The following is a 20,000-nucleotide window of genomic DNA, read 5'->3' as shown; positions in this document are numbered from 1 at the left end:
CCAAGGAGGTGAACAACAGAGCGAACAGTCCACACAAGCAAAATGGTCGAAGATGATGAATAATTCTTGAAAATCGACAGACCAAATAATTCACGGCGTCTGTGCTGACATAATCTAGTGGTGAGTGCACGAATGAACCTCTGGAGCTGTGCGAGTCTACGTATATAGCAGTCCCCGCACAAAATATATATAACTGAACTTCACCTCTTCAGTATTCGTCTATTTACATTTTTACCTTCATCTATAAATTTGTCTGATATTTAAAACCTTCAGTACCATGACGCGTACTTTCTAGATACATTCTGCTTACTAATTGGTGATTTTATACAGCTTTATGCAGTTTTAAAATAAGACTGGCCATTAATCTTCTGACCTCCACGCGTTTCCATATTCAGTCTGCTTACTCTTTGGTGATCTCATACAGCTTCAGAAACTCGTGTGGGGATTAAAATAGTGAAGACTCTGGCCATTAATCATCTGACCTCCATAGATCCTTTCTAATGTCAATAAAATGGTCTAATCGTACACAAATCTCAAGGTAGAAATGTCCCAGTATTGAAGGGGAGTTAATGGTGATAGTCGATAAATTCCAGTAGATAAGACAGACAGAGATAATAAGAAAAACGAAAATATCAGGAAAAAAAGGGAAAAAGATAATATTTATAAATTTGTGTAATAAAAGAAAGACAGGAAAGAAAAAATAAACACGGATGGACAGTAAAATAGAATAGCAGACAATATGAGGAAATACAAAGGTGCAGTGTGGCTGTGAAGGAACAATGAGTGTTTGTCTATGTAAACAATAATTCTACAGTAAATAAGAATATATATTTAATCCTTTCAATACTAGCACGTTTTTCTTTCATGAGTTTTGGGTACAATTAGACGATTTTATACTAGGAAGGGTTTTTGGATGTCAGAAGATTAATGGCCAGAGTCTTCACTGATTCAATCCCGACATAAGTTTCTGAAGTTATATAAAATCGCCAAGCAGTAAGTAGAATGAATGAGGAAACGCGTCATGGTACTGAAGGGGTTATGAAGAGAACTTAGATGAATGGTCACAATATCTCTCCCTTTCGTTGCTCTTACGCACCTGTCACCCTGCAGTTTTTATTTTCATTCCTCCTCCTCCTCCTCCTCCTCCTCCTCCTCCTCCTCCTCCTCCTCCTCCTCCTCCTCCTCCTCCTCCACGCGCAACTCCTTGACAAAGCTGAAAACATCCACACAATTTCCTGAGCTCACAACATGTTCAGATACTGTCAACCTCTGCTTTTTCCTTTTCTTTTCCTATCTCTTTCTTTTAGCAAAATATCTTGACATGTTTTCTATCGTGGGGGAGGGGGATAGCCGTCTTTCATTTCCTTTCGCTTCATTTTGGGTTCAAGTTGGAGAGTCATACGCACAAGTGGAATCTCTCTCTCTCTCTCTCTCTCTCTCTCTCTCTCTCTCTCTCTCTCTCAGGTGACGAGAGAGAACGTAAAGCAATCGATACAGTTTTGTGAGTCTGTGAAATGTTTACTTGTGGAATTTGAAAGTATAAAACGGACATATTTTTAATTATTTTTGACACCCCTCAACAGCTTTTTCTTCATTATTATTGACGTTTGTTTATATTTTCTGACGCTGCGAAATTGAAATGTTACTCAGGGATATATTCTTTTACTGATATACATGTACAGTACAGGATATTCACGGTGCAAAAACTATATTTGGAAACCTGTCAAACAATTTCTATATTTTCGACACCTCTGTAAACGTCTCTCTTCGTTGTTGTTGATATTCGTTTCCATACAATTCTAATGCGCTAAATTAGAAAGGAATAAATGAAAAGAATATGTCTGTACACTAATTTGGAAACCTATTAAACATATTCTTATCTCTGACACCTCTGTAAACTTCTCTCTTCGCTGTTGTTGATATTTGTTTCCACACTTTTTCTGACGATGCTAAATAAAAATGTTAGTATGAAATATATAAATAAAAATATATCTCTATACATATTTGGAAACTTATTACACATTTTCTTATTTTTGAGTCTCTGAAAACTTTATTCTTCGCTGTTATTATTTGTTTCCATACACTTTTTCTGACGCTGCTAAATTAGAATGGAATATATAAAAGGAATATATATGTATACAAATTTGGAAACCTGTCAAACATTTTCTTATTTTTGACACCTCTTTAAACTTTACTCCTCGTTGTGGCTGATATTTGTTTCTGTACAGTTATTTTTTTTTAACGCTGCTAAATTGAAATGTTAGTATGAAAAATATATACAAAAAAATAATATATGAGTATACACGACAAGAATTACATTTGGAAACCTTCAATTACACATTTCTTTAAAACAATAAATGACATTTTTCTTCGTGTATATTTTCCTGTAACTTCCAAATTGCCACAGCTGTAAAATTTCCCCCTCGCCTACAATTACCCCCCCCCCCAAAAAAAAAAAAAAAAAAAAAAATAATTTTATCTATTTTCTCTGATCTAACTTTCACCAACCACCAACAAATATTTTCCTTTTCATACTCTCTCAACTTCTCTGTTTCCTTCTTGTCTTCCATCTTCCCCATCCATTTCTCTTCTCTTTCGTTTTATCTATTCCTATCTGTTTCTTCCTCCCGTGCCTCCTTCCCTCCCTTGTCCCCGCACGGAGTCAATCACGGTGATGGATCAGAAGGGTTGGAGGAAAAAGGGGAATGGAGAGGAGGGAGGAAGGAGGGAGGAAGGAGGAAGAAAGGGGAGACACGAGGGACTTCTTTTAACAATAGACTGATTCCTTGCGAGCATTAGTCCTGTCTCCTCCTCCTCCTCCTCCTCCTCCTCCTCCTCCTCCTCCTCCTCCTTGTCCTTCTCTTCCTCCTCCTCCTTTTTTTCAACGATAGTCTTCACATGGTCCTTCTTCTCTTTGTTCATGAAGTGTCATCTCTCTCTCTCTCTCTCTCTCTCTCTCTCTCTCTCTCTCTCTCTCTCTCTCTCTCTCTCTCCAAATCAGCATTCCGATAAATATCATCTCACAGAGAGAGAGAGAGAGAGAGAGAGAGAGAGAGAGAGAGAGAGAGAGAGAGAGAGAGAGAGAGAGAGAGAGAGAGAGAGAGAGAGAGAGAGAGAGAGAGAGAGAGAGAGAGAGAGAGAGAGAGAGAGAGAGAGAGAGAGAGAGAGAGAGAGAGAGAGAAGGTCAAGGCTGCCGAATCCAGTGACTTAGAATTTACACAAAGCGACCGCTGAAAAAGAAAAAAAAAGAAAATTCACGAACGCGCTTGAGTACACAGTGAAAAGGCCAGTGGAAAGGTTCAATGCACGAGCACACACACACACACACACACACACACACACACACACTCAACACACATCCTACCCATTATTCCCATCATGATCATCACTATTATCAATATCACCATCGTCATCACCACCATCATCATCATCGTTATTATCACCACCATCATCATCACCACCACCATTATCAACATCATCGTCATCACCATCATCATTATCATCATTACCAACATCACCACCATTATTATCATCACCATCATTACCACACGTGGCCTCAAAAAGAAGAAGAAGAAGAAGAAGAAGAAGAAGAAGAAGAAGAAGAAGAAGAAGAAGAAGAAGAAGAAGAAGAAGAAGAAGAAGAAGAAGAAGAAGAAGAAGAAGAAGAAGAAGAAGAAGAAGAAGAAGAAGAAGAAGAAGAAGAAGAAGAAGAAGAAGAAGAAGAAGAAGAAGAAGAAGAAGAAGAAGAAGAAGAAGAAGAAGAAGAAGAAGAAGAAGAAGAAGAAGAAGAAGAAGAAGAAGAAGAAGAAGAAGAAGAAGAAGAAGAAGAAGAAGAAGAAGAAGAAGAAGAAGAAGAAGAAGAAGAAGAAGAAGAAGAAGAAGAAGAAGAAGAAGAAGAAGAAGAAGAAGAAGAAGAAGAAGAAGAAGAAGAAGAAGAAGAAGAAGAAGAAGAAGAAGAAGAAGAAGAAGAAGAAGAAGAAGAAGAAGAAGAAGAGCATGCATTTCCCACAAAACACACAGGTAGATATCGAAACACACAACACACACAACAAATAGATAGATAGATAGATAGTTAGATAGACAAAGACATACCTAAATAGATTAATAGAAGCTCTTATGAAACTACACTCCCACACAATTACATTACAGCATAATCAATTTTAAAGGCTGTTAGAGTGGTTCTCCTTCTCTCCTTCCCTCCCTTTCCGTCCTTTCCATCTCTCTCTCTGTCTCCTTTACACCCAGCTCGCCTCCCGCCCTTCCCTTCTCTAGCCAACCCTATTTGTCAGCCGTGTTGCATGATGGGCGATGGGGCGTTGAGGGGCGGGAGGAAAGAAGAGAGGAAAGAAAGGAGAGGAGGGAAGGTAAGGGAGGCTGGAGGAGGAGGAGGAGGAGGAGGAGGAGGAGGAGGAGGAGGAGGAGGAGGAGGAGGAGGAGGAGGAGGAGGAGGAGGAGGAGTACAAACTATATAATTCTAGAAAAATGCGAGAGAGAGAGAGAGAGAGAGAGAGAGAGAGAGAGAGAGAGAGAGAGAGAGAGAGAGAGAGAGAGAGAATACGGAAATGGACCTTTGTAATGTCATAGGGGACGAAACAATCCATAATTTATTAAGAATAATTCTCTCTCTCTCTCTCTGTCTGTCTGTCTGTCTGTCTGTCTGTCTGTCTGTCTGTCTGTCTGTCTGTCTGTCTGTCTGTCTGTCTGTCTCTCTCTCTCTCTCTCTCTCTCTCTCTCTCTCTCTCTCTCCCAATATGCTGGTAATCTGTGCATCGAAGGATCGCTCTTTCTCTCATTACGTGGCTCAGGTAACGTTCAATCAGCCACATCTTCACCTGGATACAACCTGTGGAGGGTCGTAACCTTGAGACACACCCCCCACCTCTCTCTCTCTCTCTCTCTCTCTCTCTCTCTCTCTCTCTCTCTCTCTCTCTCGCTCTCTTCACTGCCTTCGATCTCCTTTCCATTCCTCCCTCTTGGACACCTCCCACTCCACAGCCCTCATCTCTCTCTCTCTCTCTCTCTCTCTCTCTCTCTCTCTCTCTCTCTCTCTCTCTCTCTCCTTATCGCAGCCTTCATCAGAACATGCATCAACCTCCTTCCTCTCCAAGCTGTCAGTTAGTCCGCCAGTCACTTTGAGATCCACGTCGTTACCGCCCCCCACCCCTCCAAGCTGTCACCCTCTTACGTCTCAGCACGCTCCCTATACTCAAACAACCCCTGGCAGAAAATTACTATGACCTAATTTACTAGTGTGACTTTTAACCTCAGCACAAGTGACTCCAGTATTAAGTGACATGTAATACCAGCTTTCCATCCTATACTAAGCTCACTGGCTCTATATTCCCCCTCTTTGTCCCGTGACCCATATTATTAGCTCACCGTCAACCCACTGGATGCATTTCTTAACAAAACTTCAGGTCGGTGTTCAGAAACGCTTTGCTCTCTCACAACGACCGTTTTCCAAGGCAACAGAGATAATTACCGGGATTTTTAAGAGCGTTTCTGCTGTTGATAATGTAGAAATCTTGTCACTCTGCCTGTAGAAGCTTAAAAACACCTTAAAAAATGAGTGTGTATTCAAAACAAAGGCTTGTGAAATAATGTAGATGATGCAGAAAAGTGTTTGAGAATACGAGCCTGAGCCTGTTTGGTGGTGGAGTGAGCAAAGATCTCCTCGCGGCAGTGTGGGAAGGGAGAGCAACAGGAAGGTCTTCTCTACAGTAACGTGATGCTTTCCTTCGAGAGAATTTACCAAGAATATCTGGCTTACTTTCTTTTAGCTCACGTGCTGTACGTAAAGGTGTAACACTCGAGTCATGCTTCAACACAGTTACGGTCCTTTTATTTACTTTTTAGGCCAACCAGGTGTTAGTAAGAGATTTCCCTCCCTTCTTCCCTCTCTCTCTCTCTCTCTCTCTCTCTCTCTGGGTTTTTACACGGTATAAAGCCACAAAAACAGTAGTAGTATAGTAGTAAGGTGACACTTAAGACTCATAAAGTCCGCGCAAGAATCACAGACACACAACTCTCGAGATACAGCATCCAAGAATCAGGGTAACGGCGCGGACGAGATGCAAGGCTTTCCATTTCCCTCTTACGGCCAGATATACGAGACTTACCACCATCGAACTAGGTCACAATTCGCCACACCCACACACACACACACACCAGCGGACACTGCCACTGCCACTACGTCTACGCCTCCACACTCAGCGACAGTGGTTGACAGTCGATGAATGACGAATTGATAACTGAGCATAATGACAACTATAGTTCTTAACAGATTTAATTAACAAGAGGAGGAGGAGGAGGAGGAGGAGGAGGAGGAGGAGGAGGAGGAGGAGGAGGAGGAGGAGGAGGAGGAGGAGGAGGAGGAGGAGGAGGAGGAGGAGGAGAAACATGATCCTGCACCACAGTTTCCTTTTAGTGATCAGTCTCCTTGAGGGTTGTGTTGACAGAGGCTCCGCGACGCTCGGCTAGAGGAAGACAGACCCTAGCCTTCCACCCCACCCCGCCCCTCTCTCCACCACCACCACTACCACCATCACCACCATCACTACCACCACCACCACCACCATCACCATCGCTTCCTCTCACTACTTCCCTCTGAACCCCTCCACTACTTCCTCTGAACCTCTCTCTCTCTCTCTCTCTCTCTCTCTCTCTCTCTCTCTCTCTCTCTCTCTCTCTCTCTCTCCCACTCCCACAATCCTATCCTTTTCTCCCCTTAATCCCATTTATCACCTTTTCCCTTATTCAATCCTTTCATTCCTCCTCCCCTTGCTTCATTACTTCGTTTAAACTCTTCCCTTTATCCATCTTCCTCCACTTCACACTCCACTCTTCCTCTCCACTTACCACCTTCGCTAACCTTCCATTAATGACCTACACACACACACACACACACGTACCATTACCATTTCCTCTCGTCCATTTATCCATTTAATTACACAGCCAACCATCCCTGCCCATCCATCCCCTCCTCCCTCTCCTCCCTCACTCTCTCTCTCTCTCCCTCACACCTCGCCAACATGTCTCCTCCATCCAAATTATTACTTCCTCCAGTGCCATCCGTCTCACTTCACCCCTCCTCCTCCTCCTCCTCCTCCTCCTCCTCCTCCTCCTCCTCCTCCTCTTCCTCCTCTTCCTTCCCTTCATTCGCTCTCCCCTCCGTTCATGAATCAAATCACTGCATTGACACACAACGGGAACTGAACGAAGTGACCGCAAGACACTAGAAAAAAGTCGTAAGATGAATTAACCCCTTCAATACTAGGATACATTTATACCATGAGATTTGTGTATGATTAGACCATTTTATTGATAATTGGAAGAGTCTATGGAGGTTACAAGATTAATGGGCACAGTCTTCACTATTTCAATCCCCCACATTAGTTTCTGAAGCTGTATAAAATCGCCACAGATTGAGCAGAATGAATATGGAAGGGGTTAATAAAGGGTGAAAAATTAAAGCAGTGAAATTAAGATAAGAAAAATATACGCTACTATATGGCAGAACAAATATTTAAATAACAGGGATAACAGTTCAAACACACGACACAGGAGACGATCTTCAGGGACAGGGAAACGCAAATATATAGATGACAGAACCAACACAACATCACTGCCAGTATAAACGAAACGACCCGACCAGCGGACAAACAAAAGATGATCTGGTCTCCCGCCTCATTGGGTTCCGATTCCCTTAACTGCACCAAAGAGGACGCGAGTCTTCTGTGGGTGAAAATTCATGGGTTTTGGTTCATAGACAAGGCGAACCAAGTGACCACAGGGAAGAGAGAGAGAGAGAGAGAGAGAGAGAGAGAGAGAGAGAGAGAGAGAGAGAGAGAGAGAGATGAACTCTCTCTCTCTCTCTCTCTCTCTCTCTCTTTCATCAAGTTTTCCGGCAGAGCACATTTTTTTCTTCTATATTTTCTCTCTCATTGATTTCCTATTTCTATTTCCGTCCTTCGCTCTCCGACATCGTTATCTCTCATCTCCGAGTCAGATTTCACCCCCAGTTTGGTTTTTTCTCTCTTTTTCTTGCTTCTCTTTTTTCTATTCTTCTCCTCTTCTCTGACTTCCGTACCTCCATTTATCCTTTACCTTTCAATGTCTCGGTTATTCATCCTCTCTCTCTCTCTCTCTCTCTGCTAGTCGTGTTCTGTTTTCTTGTTTCTATTCTTCACCTCACAAACTTCAAACTTCTCCCCTCTTAACTTCTGCGTCTAAGGAAATTTTCTCCCTCTTCTCTTCAACTTGTTTTTCCTCGTTTATTCCTCCTCTTCCTATCACAGCATCTATTCTCTGATACTTCGTTCACTAAAGGGTCTTCCTCTTGACTTCCCCTCACTTTTTACAGCTGAGGTTACTTGAAAAACACGTACTGTAAAATTTTCCAATCCCTTCTGGCCACAACCCGGCTCTTCCTTTTCTCTTCTTATCATCTAGGGCAAAAGTCTTGTTTCCACCACAGTCGGTCAGTAAATCTTCTTTAAACATCACACATCAGTCTAAGGAACAATATTGAGTTAGTCAGCCTTCATTTAGATATATAACAACCATAACACCCTTCAGTACCACAACGTGTTTTCATATCTATTCTGCTTACTATTTGGCAATTTTATACAGCTTCAGAATCTTATGTGGAGGGATTAAAATGGTGAAGACTCTGGCTATCAATATTCTGACGTCCGTAAACCTTTCCTAATGTAAATAAAATCGTCTAATCATACCCAAAACTCGTGGTAAAAATGCGCTCCAGTACTGAAGCGGCTAAACACAGTCAGTCTATCTTTTAACTTCATACCTACAATAGTGTTGAGGCTCGCCCGCCATCCTATCCTTCACATGAGCCTCTGGAACACCGGGGAACACAACCACAAGTATAGACGCATTTTTACTGAGCTTAATTGAGAAACCCACGTACTGTCAAATTATCCTATCCTTCCACAACCCAGCTCTTCCTGTTCGCTTATCTCCAGTACTCCCACACACACACAGATGACCAAGGAGCACTGAGGCGAGTTTCACCTTCCTTTCCTCGTCAGCAGAGATTGTGGACTACGAAGGCGGGGCAAATTTAATGAGAGTGAGCACTGAGCAGCCAGGTGAGCGGTGGATGACTGAAAGAACTTGTTACTCGCGCCGGTGAATTCTCCATGGTGAGTACTGACTGTTTACGACCACACAGGAGGGAAACTTCATGGAGTGAGAGAGAGAGAGAGAGAGAGAGAGAGAGAGAGAGAGAGAGAGAGTGGTAATCGAACACACAGATTCCTATCGAACTTGTTATCTCTGGTTGAATTTTGTTGAACACTCTCTCTCTCTCTCTCTCTCTCTCTCTCTTCACGTTCACGAGCGTCGTATCTCCTCCTGAGGTCACTTATCTCACTAATGTCGTAAACCCTAACGCTCCTAACTCCACCCATTCTCTCTCTCTCTCTCTCTCTCTCTCTCTCTCTCTCTCTCTCTCTCTCTCTCTCTCTCTCTCTCTCTCTCTCTCTCACTTGTATCCTTGTCTTTTCCTGTTCGTTGCTCTTCGCCTCCATTCTCTCTCTCTCTCTCTCTCTCTCTCTCTCTCTCTCTCTCTCTTGTATCCTTGTCCTTATTTCCTTTGTTCCTTCCTCTTTCCCTCCATTCTTCAATCTTATTCTCTCTCTATTTTTTCCTCTTCTATTATTCCTCTCACAATCAATTCCCACTTTTTCTTTCTCTCTTTTCTCTTTCTCTTTTATATTTTAATGTAAAAATCTCTTTTCTCAACTACTTTCTCTTTTCGTTCCCTTCTTTCCGCTCTATTGCAAAATCTTTCCCCTTTCATCCTGACTTATCCCATTGTCCTCCCCTTCCTTCTTCCTTCCTCTTCCTTACCACTTCCAACTTTTTCTTTCTTTTCCTTCCAGTTCAGTATTCTTTCCATTATCCTCCCATTTCTCCTCCATTTCCTCTTCTAATTAGTTTTCTATTTGTGTCAGTGAACTTGTACTTTGTCTTTATTAACATTAGAACATGTATTTTTTCTTCTATTTTACTTATATGCCTCCAGTTTCTATGTCCTTCATTTCTTCTAGTGTTCTGTTCTCTCTCCAGGTATAATGCAATACACGTGTTCAACTACAAGAAGAAAAATCTATGATAGACAGACTACTTTTAACGCGGAGTAATGTAATATTCTGTATATGGTGTACTGGGGCTGTGTATTGTTCCGCTACCCCAAGGGACGCCAAGAACACGAATTCAGTCGTGCCCAACATAGCTTCGGGGACAGACTCACGCTCTGCCTGGAAATCCGCTTGCCTTCTTTGACTGGTTATACTGTCCTGCACAGCCAGTCTACCTCTACAGTCTACTGTCTACAGTCACACTCCAGTGTGTAGACTGTAATTCTGCATCATTACGCTTGCTACAAGCTCCATCTAGCCGCTACCGACTACAGGTCTCTCTCTCGTCGCCGGCTACTTCTCAAGCCTTTCCACGGCCGCTCGCTACCAAGCTACCAAGCCTCCAGTACATTTTGTATCCTACAATAAACACAGGGAAGTTTCCCCGGTGTTTCTCTTCAACCACACCAGAACAAATCAGCGACGCTCAACTTACACACACACACACACACACACACACACACACACACACACACACACACACACACAATCCATTTTCCTTTTATCAGAAGTGAGATTCAATATTCTATAGACTAACAATCCAAAATCAACCAAATGCCAAACAAAACTCCTTCTAAAATCAGCCCATGGAAAATATAAGAAAAAAAAATAAATAACCATAAAGGAAAAAAAAAATCACTAACAGAATACACCCTAAAAAATCCCAAGCAAACATTTACTCATATGTATTCTTCTGTTCTTTTCTCCAGTTACAAATTCAAGTAACTAAAAATCTTCTAAACTCGCCTCCCTGGAAAGATAGTCTACTGCAGCAAATCAGTGAAATAGAAAACACAAATACACTTTCGATTTGCCTTCTTTCAATATCAAATTCCTGAATATTGATGAGAGGAGGTTTACGTAAAGACCAAAGCATTAGTGAACTGAAAGCCAACCTGAGCACGTAAGACCGAAGAGGATTTACAAGAGAACTGAATCCTTGAGAAATTACATGTTGACTCTTTTGCGTTAGAGAGAGAGAGAGAGAGAGAGAGAGAGAGAGAGAGAGAGAGAGAGAGAGAGAGAGAGAGAGAGAGAGAGAGAGAGAGAGAGAGAGAGAGAGAGAGAGAGAGAGAGAGAGAGAGAGAGATAGAGAGAGAGAGAGAGAGAGAGAGAGAGAGAGAGAGAGAGAGAGAACCAAGAGAGAGAGAGAGAGAGAGAGAGAGAGAGAGAGAGAGAGAGAGAGAGAGAGAGAGAGAGAGAGAGAGAGAGAGAGAGAGAGAGAGAGAGAGAGAGAGAGAGAGAGAGAGAGAGAGAGAGAGAGTGCATTAAAGAAATATAGGAGGTATGCACATCGAATCATCAAAATCAAGTCAATGCACCTAGAACCAACAGGCAAAACAAAGAAAAGGCATAACACTAACTTAGTCCTTCACGCAAGACAACTGACCTTCACACCACCATACACATTCATTTCATACATTCACAACAGCAGGAATGTTCACCTACACATCCACCATACATTCACAAGAACAGGAATGGCCACCTACATATCCACCATACATTCACAAGAACAGGAATGGCCATCTACACACCCACCGTACATTCACAAGAGCAGGAATGGCCACCTACACACCCATCACCCAACATCCGCCAACACTGTATTTTTTTTTATGTGAGAGGGAAAAACTGGCCAAGGGTAACATTAAACGAAAAAAAAAAAAGGCCCACTTAGTTGCCAGTTCCCTTTTAGGTCAATCGTGCACTTTCTCAGAAGCAAGGCAAGATATGTATACGTCTTCTTCAGTCTACTATTATATTCCCATTGTTTACACCGCTGCTGCAATGCATTCCACGGTCTTTATTTATACAGCTGACTGACCACATATCCATCCATGCACTGTCATTTTTACTGTACATGACAATCCACTTGACGCTACAAATACATGACCGATACCACCCGAGGCTGCCACCACACTTGCACCCGTGTTCAGAAACGCTTTGCTCTCTCACCACGACTATTTTCAACGGCCACAGAGATGATTAGCGAGGTTTTCAAGAGTGTTTCTCCAGTGATTAATGTAGAAATTTTGCCAATCTGTCTCTAGAACCGTAAAAAACCCTAACCCGTTTAATATTAGGACATATTTTTACCATGAAATTTGTGTATGATTAGACCATTTTATTGGCATTAGTAAGGGTATATGGCGGTCAGAAGGTTAATGGCCACAGTCTTCACTATTTTAATCCCCACACGAGTTTTTGAAGTATAAAATCACAAAATAGAAAGCAGAACGAATATGGAAACGCATCATAGTACTGAAGGGGGTTAAAAACTTGTGTAAATTAAGATAAAGCCTTTTGAAATATTAGAGGTGAAATACAGAAGTGTTTGAGAATACCAACCTTGTACCTTCGCCTCTGTCACTTCATTCTCACCCTTGCCATCACGGGAACATTTAAAGCCCTCATCGTGTTAACAGGATTCCACTTCTGGTCTGCCACCTATACGTGCCTCGACCTGCGCTTCAATTAAGGCCTGCTGTTACCTCGATGTATTTATGAATGTTGTGAAACGAGGTGGATTCCGGTGCGGCTAAATTGAGGATTACTTTGTTAGCTATAGACGCCTTCCCGCTCTCCTCGTTAGTCACGCAGATCAAGGTGAGGTTTGTGGCTCAGTTCAAAGTGGGGTATTATGATGGTATTGGTATTAGTTTGTCTGTTCACCTACCTATCTGTCTTTCTCCTTTGCTTATAACATGCCTTTTTATTCTCCTTTCCTTACTTTTATATATAACTCTCTCTCTCTCTCTCTCTCTCTCTCTCTCTCTCTCTCTCTCTCTCTCTCTCTCTCTCTCCGCAGCTTCTTGGACGATAATGAGTCCTGGATGGAGGGAAAATTACCTCACTGAGGGATACGATAAGTGTGAGGAAAGAGGGAGGGAGAGCACTACATCTCTCCATTTGCCTCCTCCCATTATTCCCCTCCCTTACCTCCTCTTTTCCCCTCTTCCATTTCCTTTCTTACATCATCCTCCTTCATTTTCTCTGTTTATTTTACCTTCACTCTTCTGTGTTCTATTTTCTGCTACTACATCTGTTCGCTTTCCATTTGCATTTCTCTCTCTCTTGTGCAAGTGTTCAGGGTTCGGATTGAGAAACACTGCTCTCTCACCAGGACTATTTTCCAAGGTCACAGAGATGAGTAGCCGGGTTTTCAAGAGTGTTTATCCAGTTAATAATATAGAAATCTTGTCACTCTACCTCTAGAACCGTATAAAACATCATAAAAACTCGTGTAAATCTAAATAGAGCCTTTGGAAATAGTGAAGGTGAAGCATAGAAGTGTTTGAGAATACGAGTTCAGGTTTCAACATTTGCTGCATCGTTTCCACCACCGTGATACCGCTGCGGCCGTTTATCCCGCGCTGCGCCGGCTGATCATCACTCAGCCTCTGCCTCTGGGACAGTTGCTGGCGGGCGGGCTCTCTCTGTATCCCAGTATTCTTTTTAATTTACGGCAGCTTGGTAATTTTGTTCTACACAAAAGCAGCAGCACCCTAACGCACACCTCCACAACACGAGCAAGCAGGATATACTCAAAACTGGTAGTCTCTCTCTCTCTCTCTCTCTCTCTCTCTCTCTCTCTCTCTCTCTCTCTCTCTCTCTCTCTCTCTCTCTCTCTCTCTCTCTCTCTCTCTCTCTCTCTCTCTCTCTCTCTCTCTCTCTCTACCTCTTCAGTTCTCTAAGCTCTTTGCTCTCAGACTTCCCTCCTTCTCCTCCTCCTCTTCCTCCTCGTCGTCTCCTCCAGGCACATGTAGAAACGGGCCGGCAGTACAGCCTAAATGAGGGACGTTAATTAGGAGGAACCAGGTGAAGGGGGAAAGCGATGGAGCGACAGGTAATTGGGGACAGGTGAGAACTGCTAAGTGATGGAAGACGTGGGAAGTCATTAAAAATACTTTCTCGATGGTGGCACCTCTCTCTCTCTCTCTCTCTCTCTCTCTCTGCTTCGTTTTTCGTACCTACAAGATAACTAGAACACACGTCACCTCTGCCTTACAAGAGAGGTGAGTTCTCCCATGTAAATGTTTTGAGTGGGCATGACATATACAACATCTCTCACGGGGAATTAATAGTTCTGGCAGAGCACAATTGCATACAGGAAATGTGTAAACAAGTAACTATGCATGACAGACAAATATGCCTGTTTAATATGGAGTATGCAGAGTCACTGGTGGAAGTATAAATTAAGGATGAGTTAAGGTTGATATTCCCAACAAGTTTATTGATCCTTCTATGCATGAAGGAGGTCAGGAAAGGTATAAAGAATATAAACAACCTTAGTTAGCACCAAAATAAATAGATATATACACAAAAATGTAAGAAAAACAAGGACCTTTATTCACAACAATGTAAACAAACGTAAGGAAGACAAATGACTGAGAAAGATGGCACTGAAACTTAAAAAAAGACTTCATTGCATTGTATCTTCATCTCTTTTCTTATTTCATCGTTCTTCATTCTTTTTTCACGCGCGATTTTCTCACATTAATAGAAATAAAAACTTAACAAAACAGAAAATAACCATAAAGTTAAGCACCTGACACTAATGACTCCACCTTCCATTGTTCTCTCATTCTAACCACTTCAGTAATGGGAGGCATTTTTACCTTGAGTTTTTTTGATACATTAAACAATTTTATCGACATTTTGAAAGCTCTATGGAGGTCAGAAATTTAATGGCCAAAGTCTTCAATATCTTAATCCTGCTGTTATAGAACCACCAAATAGTGACCAGAATAAATATGAAAGCATGTCCTGGTACCGAAGGAGTTAACTCTGTCGATGATCAGGTCAGAGGGAACAGAATATTCATAAGACAAGATACAAACACTAATAGCTCAATATAAGGACAGGAAATGAACAGACTAGGGGTGGCTACGTAACAAGTCTGTGTGTGTGTGTGTGTGTGTGTGTGTGTGTGTGTGTGTGTGTGTGTGTGTGTGTGTGTGTGTGTGTGTGTGTGTGTGTGTGTGTGTGTGTGTGCTGTCAGCTCACTCTTGATCTTCACCCACTCCCCCTTCTCTCTCTCTCTCTCTCTCTCTCTCTCTCTCTCTCTCTCTCTCTTTCACTCTGTCTCGATATCACCTTGCTAAAAGCTCAGGAAGAGGAGGAGGAGGAGGAGGAGGAGGAGGAGGAGGAGGAGGAGGAGGAGGAGGAGGAGGAAACATGAAGGTGGAGGCAAGGGAAGAGAAGGAAACGTGGAGGAGAGAATGCTTGGAGACGAAGAGGAGGAGGAGGAGGAGGAGGAGGAGGAGGAGGAGGAGGAGGAGGAGGAGGAGAAGGACGAGGAGAAGGAGGAGAAGGACGAGGAGAGGAGGAAATATGAAGATAGAGGAAAGGAATGAGGAAAGGAAGAAGGGAGTGAGAGCGGAGGAGGAGGAGGAGGAGGAGGAGGAGGAGGAGGAGGAGGAGGAGGAGGAGGAGGAGGGGAAGAGGGAGGAAGGGAGGGATAAATAAGTGTTGGAAGGAGGAGAGAAGACGAAGGACGAAGGAAGGGGGTGGAAAGCAAAGGATTGGAGGGAGGTGTGAGGGGCTGAGGTAAGGCAACTTTAAGACCAAGAAGTGACCTTTTGGAGAAGAGCTTCGGGGTCGGTATTCTCTCTCTCTCTCTCTCTCTCTCTCTCTCTCTCTCTCTCTCTCGTTTGTACCCGCATGCTCTGTGTGTTTTTTCTTTATTCTTTATTTTTACACCTTTTCTCCCCCGAAATGTAAATGTCAGTAGGTCGTTTTCACGTTCAGGTAAAATATTACTACCTGTGTTTTGCTGCAGAGTCACGGCTGCCTGTTGGTTTAATTGGCGCGGCACATCTAAGCGTCAAATGCGTACCACAAAAGCGTCACTCACTCAAGCCTTTCATTTTCACCTTTTACTGGGTCATATTTAGAATTCCTCGCCGTCTGAGCATAAATCTAAGATATTGGCCGATGCGTCTCCTGTATGCATAATAATTTGGCGTAATTAACATATACGGTGGTGTTTATGAGGGAAGTTATGAATGAAAATGAAGCATAATGAAATTTCAAGATCTTTCCATTACCACTTCATGAATCTTCACTATAAGTCGTTCATACCATTGCCATCATCGTTAAGTTAAGAAATTAATTAAGCTTTCGAGTTTTTGTTCTAATGTCTACTGTTTTTCCATATTGCGAGTCTTCTGTTACAACATTCGCAGTTATCGGTATCTTCTTACTACTTACTAATTATCACGCCCTTGTTCAAGATCTGAGGAACTTCAAACTTCACTCGAATTTATCCTGCACCTTAACACTTCACTTGATACGCTTCCTTCTCACCAACAATTAGTCAAGGAAACTCTTGAAGACATGCTATAGAGCGACTAACTTCTGACACACACAGTCTCTCTCTCTCTCTCTCTCTCTCTCTCTCTCTCTCTCTCTCTCTCTCTCTCTCTCTCTCTCTCTCTCTCTCTCTCTCTCTCTCTCTCTCTCTCTCTCTCTCTCTCTCTCTCTCGAAACGCTATGTAATCTAAGGCCTAGTCCACACCGAGAGCGAGAAAGCCAGCGAGACAGTGAGCATTGAAGTCTTAGGATCCCACGCCTCACATTTCACTACCTCCCATAGACTAACACTGGTCGGCAGCTCGCAATCCTTCCAGTCACTACATAGATGACGTCTCTGTTACTACTCTATGGTATTTGATATTCATCTTTTTGACAGTAGAATGGAGATGAAATATTGAAACTGCAAATGATGTTAAATGGTGCTTTCTTGGGCCCAGAGATCTGCTGCTGTTCAATTCTTCTTCTTATTATCATCATCATCATCATCATCATCATCATCATTATTAGTAGTAGTAGTATTTCAACAAAAGTAAAGTAAAAGTAAGGAGGTGAAGGATGAGGAAGAGGAAGGAGAGGAGGACGGCGAAGAGGAGGGAGGACAAAGAAAAATGATAAAAGTTGTCATGTATTAACGTTTCTCGCTCTCGCTCGTTTTCGCGCTCTTAGTGCAAACGCGGCGAAAATCTCACACAAAGCGGTTTCCTTACACACCGAAAACAACCTTCCACATAACTATTCCACCATTCCTTATAACACACAATGGACTGACTTTCCTTCTACAACTAACATGCACTTAACCTCTCCTTCAATACGACTTCACTCCATTATATCTACCCTAATCAAGTCAGCCTCAGTGAATTGGTCTATCTATACAATAACTCCCGCCAATTTACCTCCTCTTCACCAGATGCTGACTCGCTACAGGGACATCTACTGAATAGCTTGTTTTGTACTTTGCTCCTTTTGTACGGTGTGTCTTCCCTCACTCCTCACAATAATCGTCATCTTTACACTGTTTGGGGGATACTCTATGTGTTTCCAAGATGGTGATAGTTACGGCAATAGGGAAGAGAAGGGAAGGAAAGAGGATGGAGAAAGGAAAGGAAAGGAAAAGAAAGGATGGGAAGGGAAGGAAGGGAAGGGAAGGGAAGGGAAGGGAAGGAAAGGGAAGGGAAGGGGAGGGAAGGTAAGAGAAGGTAAGGAAAGGGAAGGAATAGAACCAATGGGGAAGAGAAGAAAATGGAGAGGGAAAATAGAGATGGTGAGAAATTCAGAAAAAAAGTGTGTGTGTGTGTGTGTGTGTGTGTGTGTGTGTGTGTGTGTGTGTGTGTGTGTGTGTGTGTGTGTGTGTGTGTGTGTGTGTGTGTGTAGCAGCCCGCTCCTTTTAGCAGTCTCCGTGTAGGTGCGCGCCACATTTTATTTCCGTATCGGCTGTCTGTTCCTTCCTGCTCTTTCCTGTATCTCTCATCTCCCGTCCCCCCGCCTCCCTTCCTCCATTGATGGCTGCCAATTCAAAATATCCAAGGGAAAGTGGGGAAGGGAGGAGGAAACGGGTGGAGGGGCTGTAATGGAGTGAAGGTACTGAGGAAGCGAAGAGGAGGAGGAAAGTGAGGAGACAAGAGCGATATTCTATAACTAAAATACAACTTGAGAGGCACTTCATGTCCTGTTTTTTTTTTTGTACAGAGAGGGGATGCAAGTATAGAGGAAAGGGGAGAGGAGGAAGAGGAGGAGGAGGAGGAGGAGGAGGAGGAGGAGGAGGAGGAGGAGGAGGAGGAGGAGGAGGAGGAGGAGGAGGAGGAGGAGGAGGAGGAAGGAGGAGGAGGAGGAGGAGGAGGAGGAGGAGGAGGAGGAGGAGGAGGAGGAGGAGGAGGAGGAGGAGGAGGAGGAGGAGGAGGAGGAGGAGGAGGAGGAGGAGGAGGAGGAGGAAGAGGAGGAGGAAATGTTCATATTGAGGGGAAAGGTGATGGAAATTGAGAGTGGGAGTGGAAATGGCTATGGAAGACGAGGTGCAGAATGTTAAAGGGTTGAAGGTTACAACGGTGAATAAAAACAAAAGAAGAGAATGAAAAAAATAAGAATATTAAGAACAGACAGAACGATTTCAAACTCACCCTGCATTGTATTCATTCTTTCTAATTTCCTTATTAACGACTAGATTAATTATTTTTTCCTCTCATTCTATTCTGTCATTTATTCTCTTCGTTTCCTCTCCTTCCTCACTTTCAATCAAGGTGTGCAGGTGACCACAACACTACCATCAGCTTCCACCAAAACCCTCAGCTGCCGAACTGCCTCGCTTCCACTTCCCACCCGCCGCCCGCTCGTACGGTACATAAATCTTCTTTTCAACGCCGGGATCGCGTGTAAGAGGAGAAAGAAAGGAGAGAGGAAGAAAGGGAAAGAGATAGAGATAGAGAAAGTGTACCCAAAGGGCCATAAGTTACTGACCTGCGTGGGAGTGTGACACGGGATCCTCGGCAAACAGCAGGAAGTTGCAGAAGATGACGAGGTAGGCGATGATGAGCCTGAGCCACGGATGCTGGAAGTAGTAGCGCAGGTCGCGGTCCATGTAGAAAGAGTACTGGCTCTGCGCGTCCACAGAGTTGCGGCGCACCAACGGTGGTCCACCCGTGGCGTCTTCCTCGGTCCACCGCCGCTCGAGGGACGTGGAGGAACCGTTGGCGGTGCCCTCGGCGCCCGCCAGCTCCAGGCTGGTGGCCATGCACTCCTCGGCGGGCGTGTAGATGTTAGTGTGCAGGTCAAGAGTGTCGCCGAAGCTGAGTCTCTTCTGGATCTTAGTCTTGATGTCACCCTTCTCCACCTCCACGACGGAGTGGGCGGCGGGCTGGTGGGAGGGCGAGCACAGCGTGTCCGAGGCAGATTTGGTGATGGGCGTGAGGGGCGGCAGGGGCGGCGTGCCATTCTGGTGCAGCTTGAGGGAGTCTGAGGAGGCGCGATAGTCAGAACGTGGGGCGCGCGGGCCACACTCGTTGCCCGGCAGGTCGGAGAGGTTCCACGACACGCTACGCCCGCAGGAGGCGCCGCAAGAGCTGCCGCCGTCAATGTAGGAAAGCTGCGGGGACACCTCGCGCCAAAAGTTCGCGTTGCGGCTGGGGATGGAGGTGGGCGTGAGGGGATGCGGGGAGGCGGGCGTGGGCGAACCGTCGCTCAGATCGCAGCTGGCGGCCCGGCGCGCCTCCACCGTCTTGATGAGCTGCTCCAGCTGCTCCAGGTGCTGCAGCGCCCCGTCAGGGGTGTGCGCGCCCCCACCGCCCGCCTTCTGCATGGCTCTTAGATGGCAGGCTGCGTCCCTTCTCGCCTCCCTTCCGCCATTACGCCCCCAGGTGGTGGGCGCCGCCCTCCCGTACTGGCCGGGCCGCTCCGTCACGCTTCTGCCTCTCACCGTGTCACTCAGTCACTCGCCACACACACACACACGTGAATTCGGGAGCCACAGTGGAGCTACCCGACGCCCCGTGCCGGCGAGGCGGGCGGCCGCGCGTGTCTACACCACGGGTT

The 20,000-nt window shown here is 44.3% G+C and overlaps 1 protein-coding gene across 3 annotated transcripts in view; it reads right to left on the bottom strand.

Annotated features, from left to right (window-relative positions):
• The window catches only part of LOC123508996 (transmembrane protein 117-like), a 112,708-nt gene that overhangs the window by 75,170 nt on the left and 17,538 nt on the right, over nucleotides 1–20,000 (bottom strand). For all 3 annotated transcript variants that reach the window (XR_006676080.1, XM_045263112.1, XM_045263113.1), the window contains exon 2: nucleotides 18,930–20,000. This exon is cut by the window's right edge and continues 128 nt beyond it. Coding sequence is in view for 2 of the 3 variants with exons in the window: in XM_045263112.1 (XP_045119047.1) it covers nucleotides 18,930–19,767 (838 nt within the window). In the remaining variant the exon portion in view is untranslated. The remainder of the gene's footprint in view (nucleotides 1–18,929) is intronic.

The sequence above is a fragment of the Portunus trituberculatus genome, chromosome 25, assembly GCF_017591435.1.
Source record: "Portunus trituberculatus isolate SZX2019 chromosome 25, ASM1759143v1, whole genome shotgun sequence".
Classification (NCBI taxonomy): Eukaryota; Metazoa; Arthropoda; class Malacostraca; order Decapoda; family Portunidae; genus Portunus; species Portunus trituberculatus.
The sequence above is the reverse complement of the archived record's forward strand: the minus strand, read 5'-3'. Positions and strand labels throughout refer to the sequence as shown.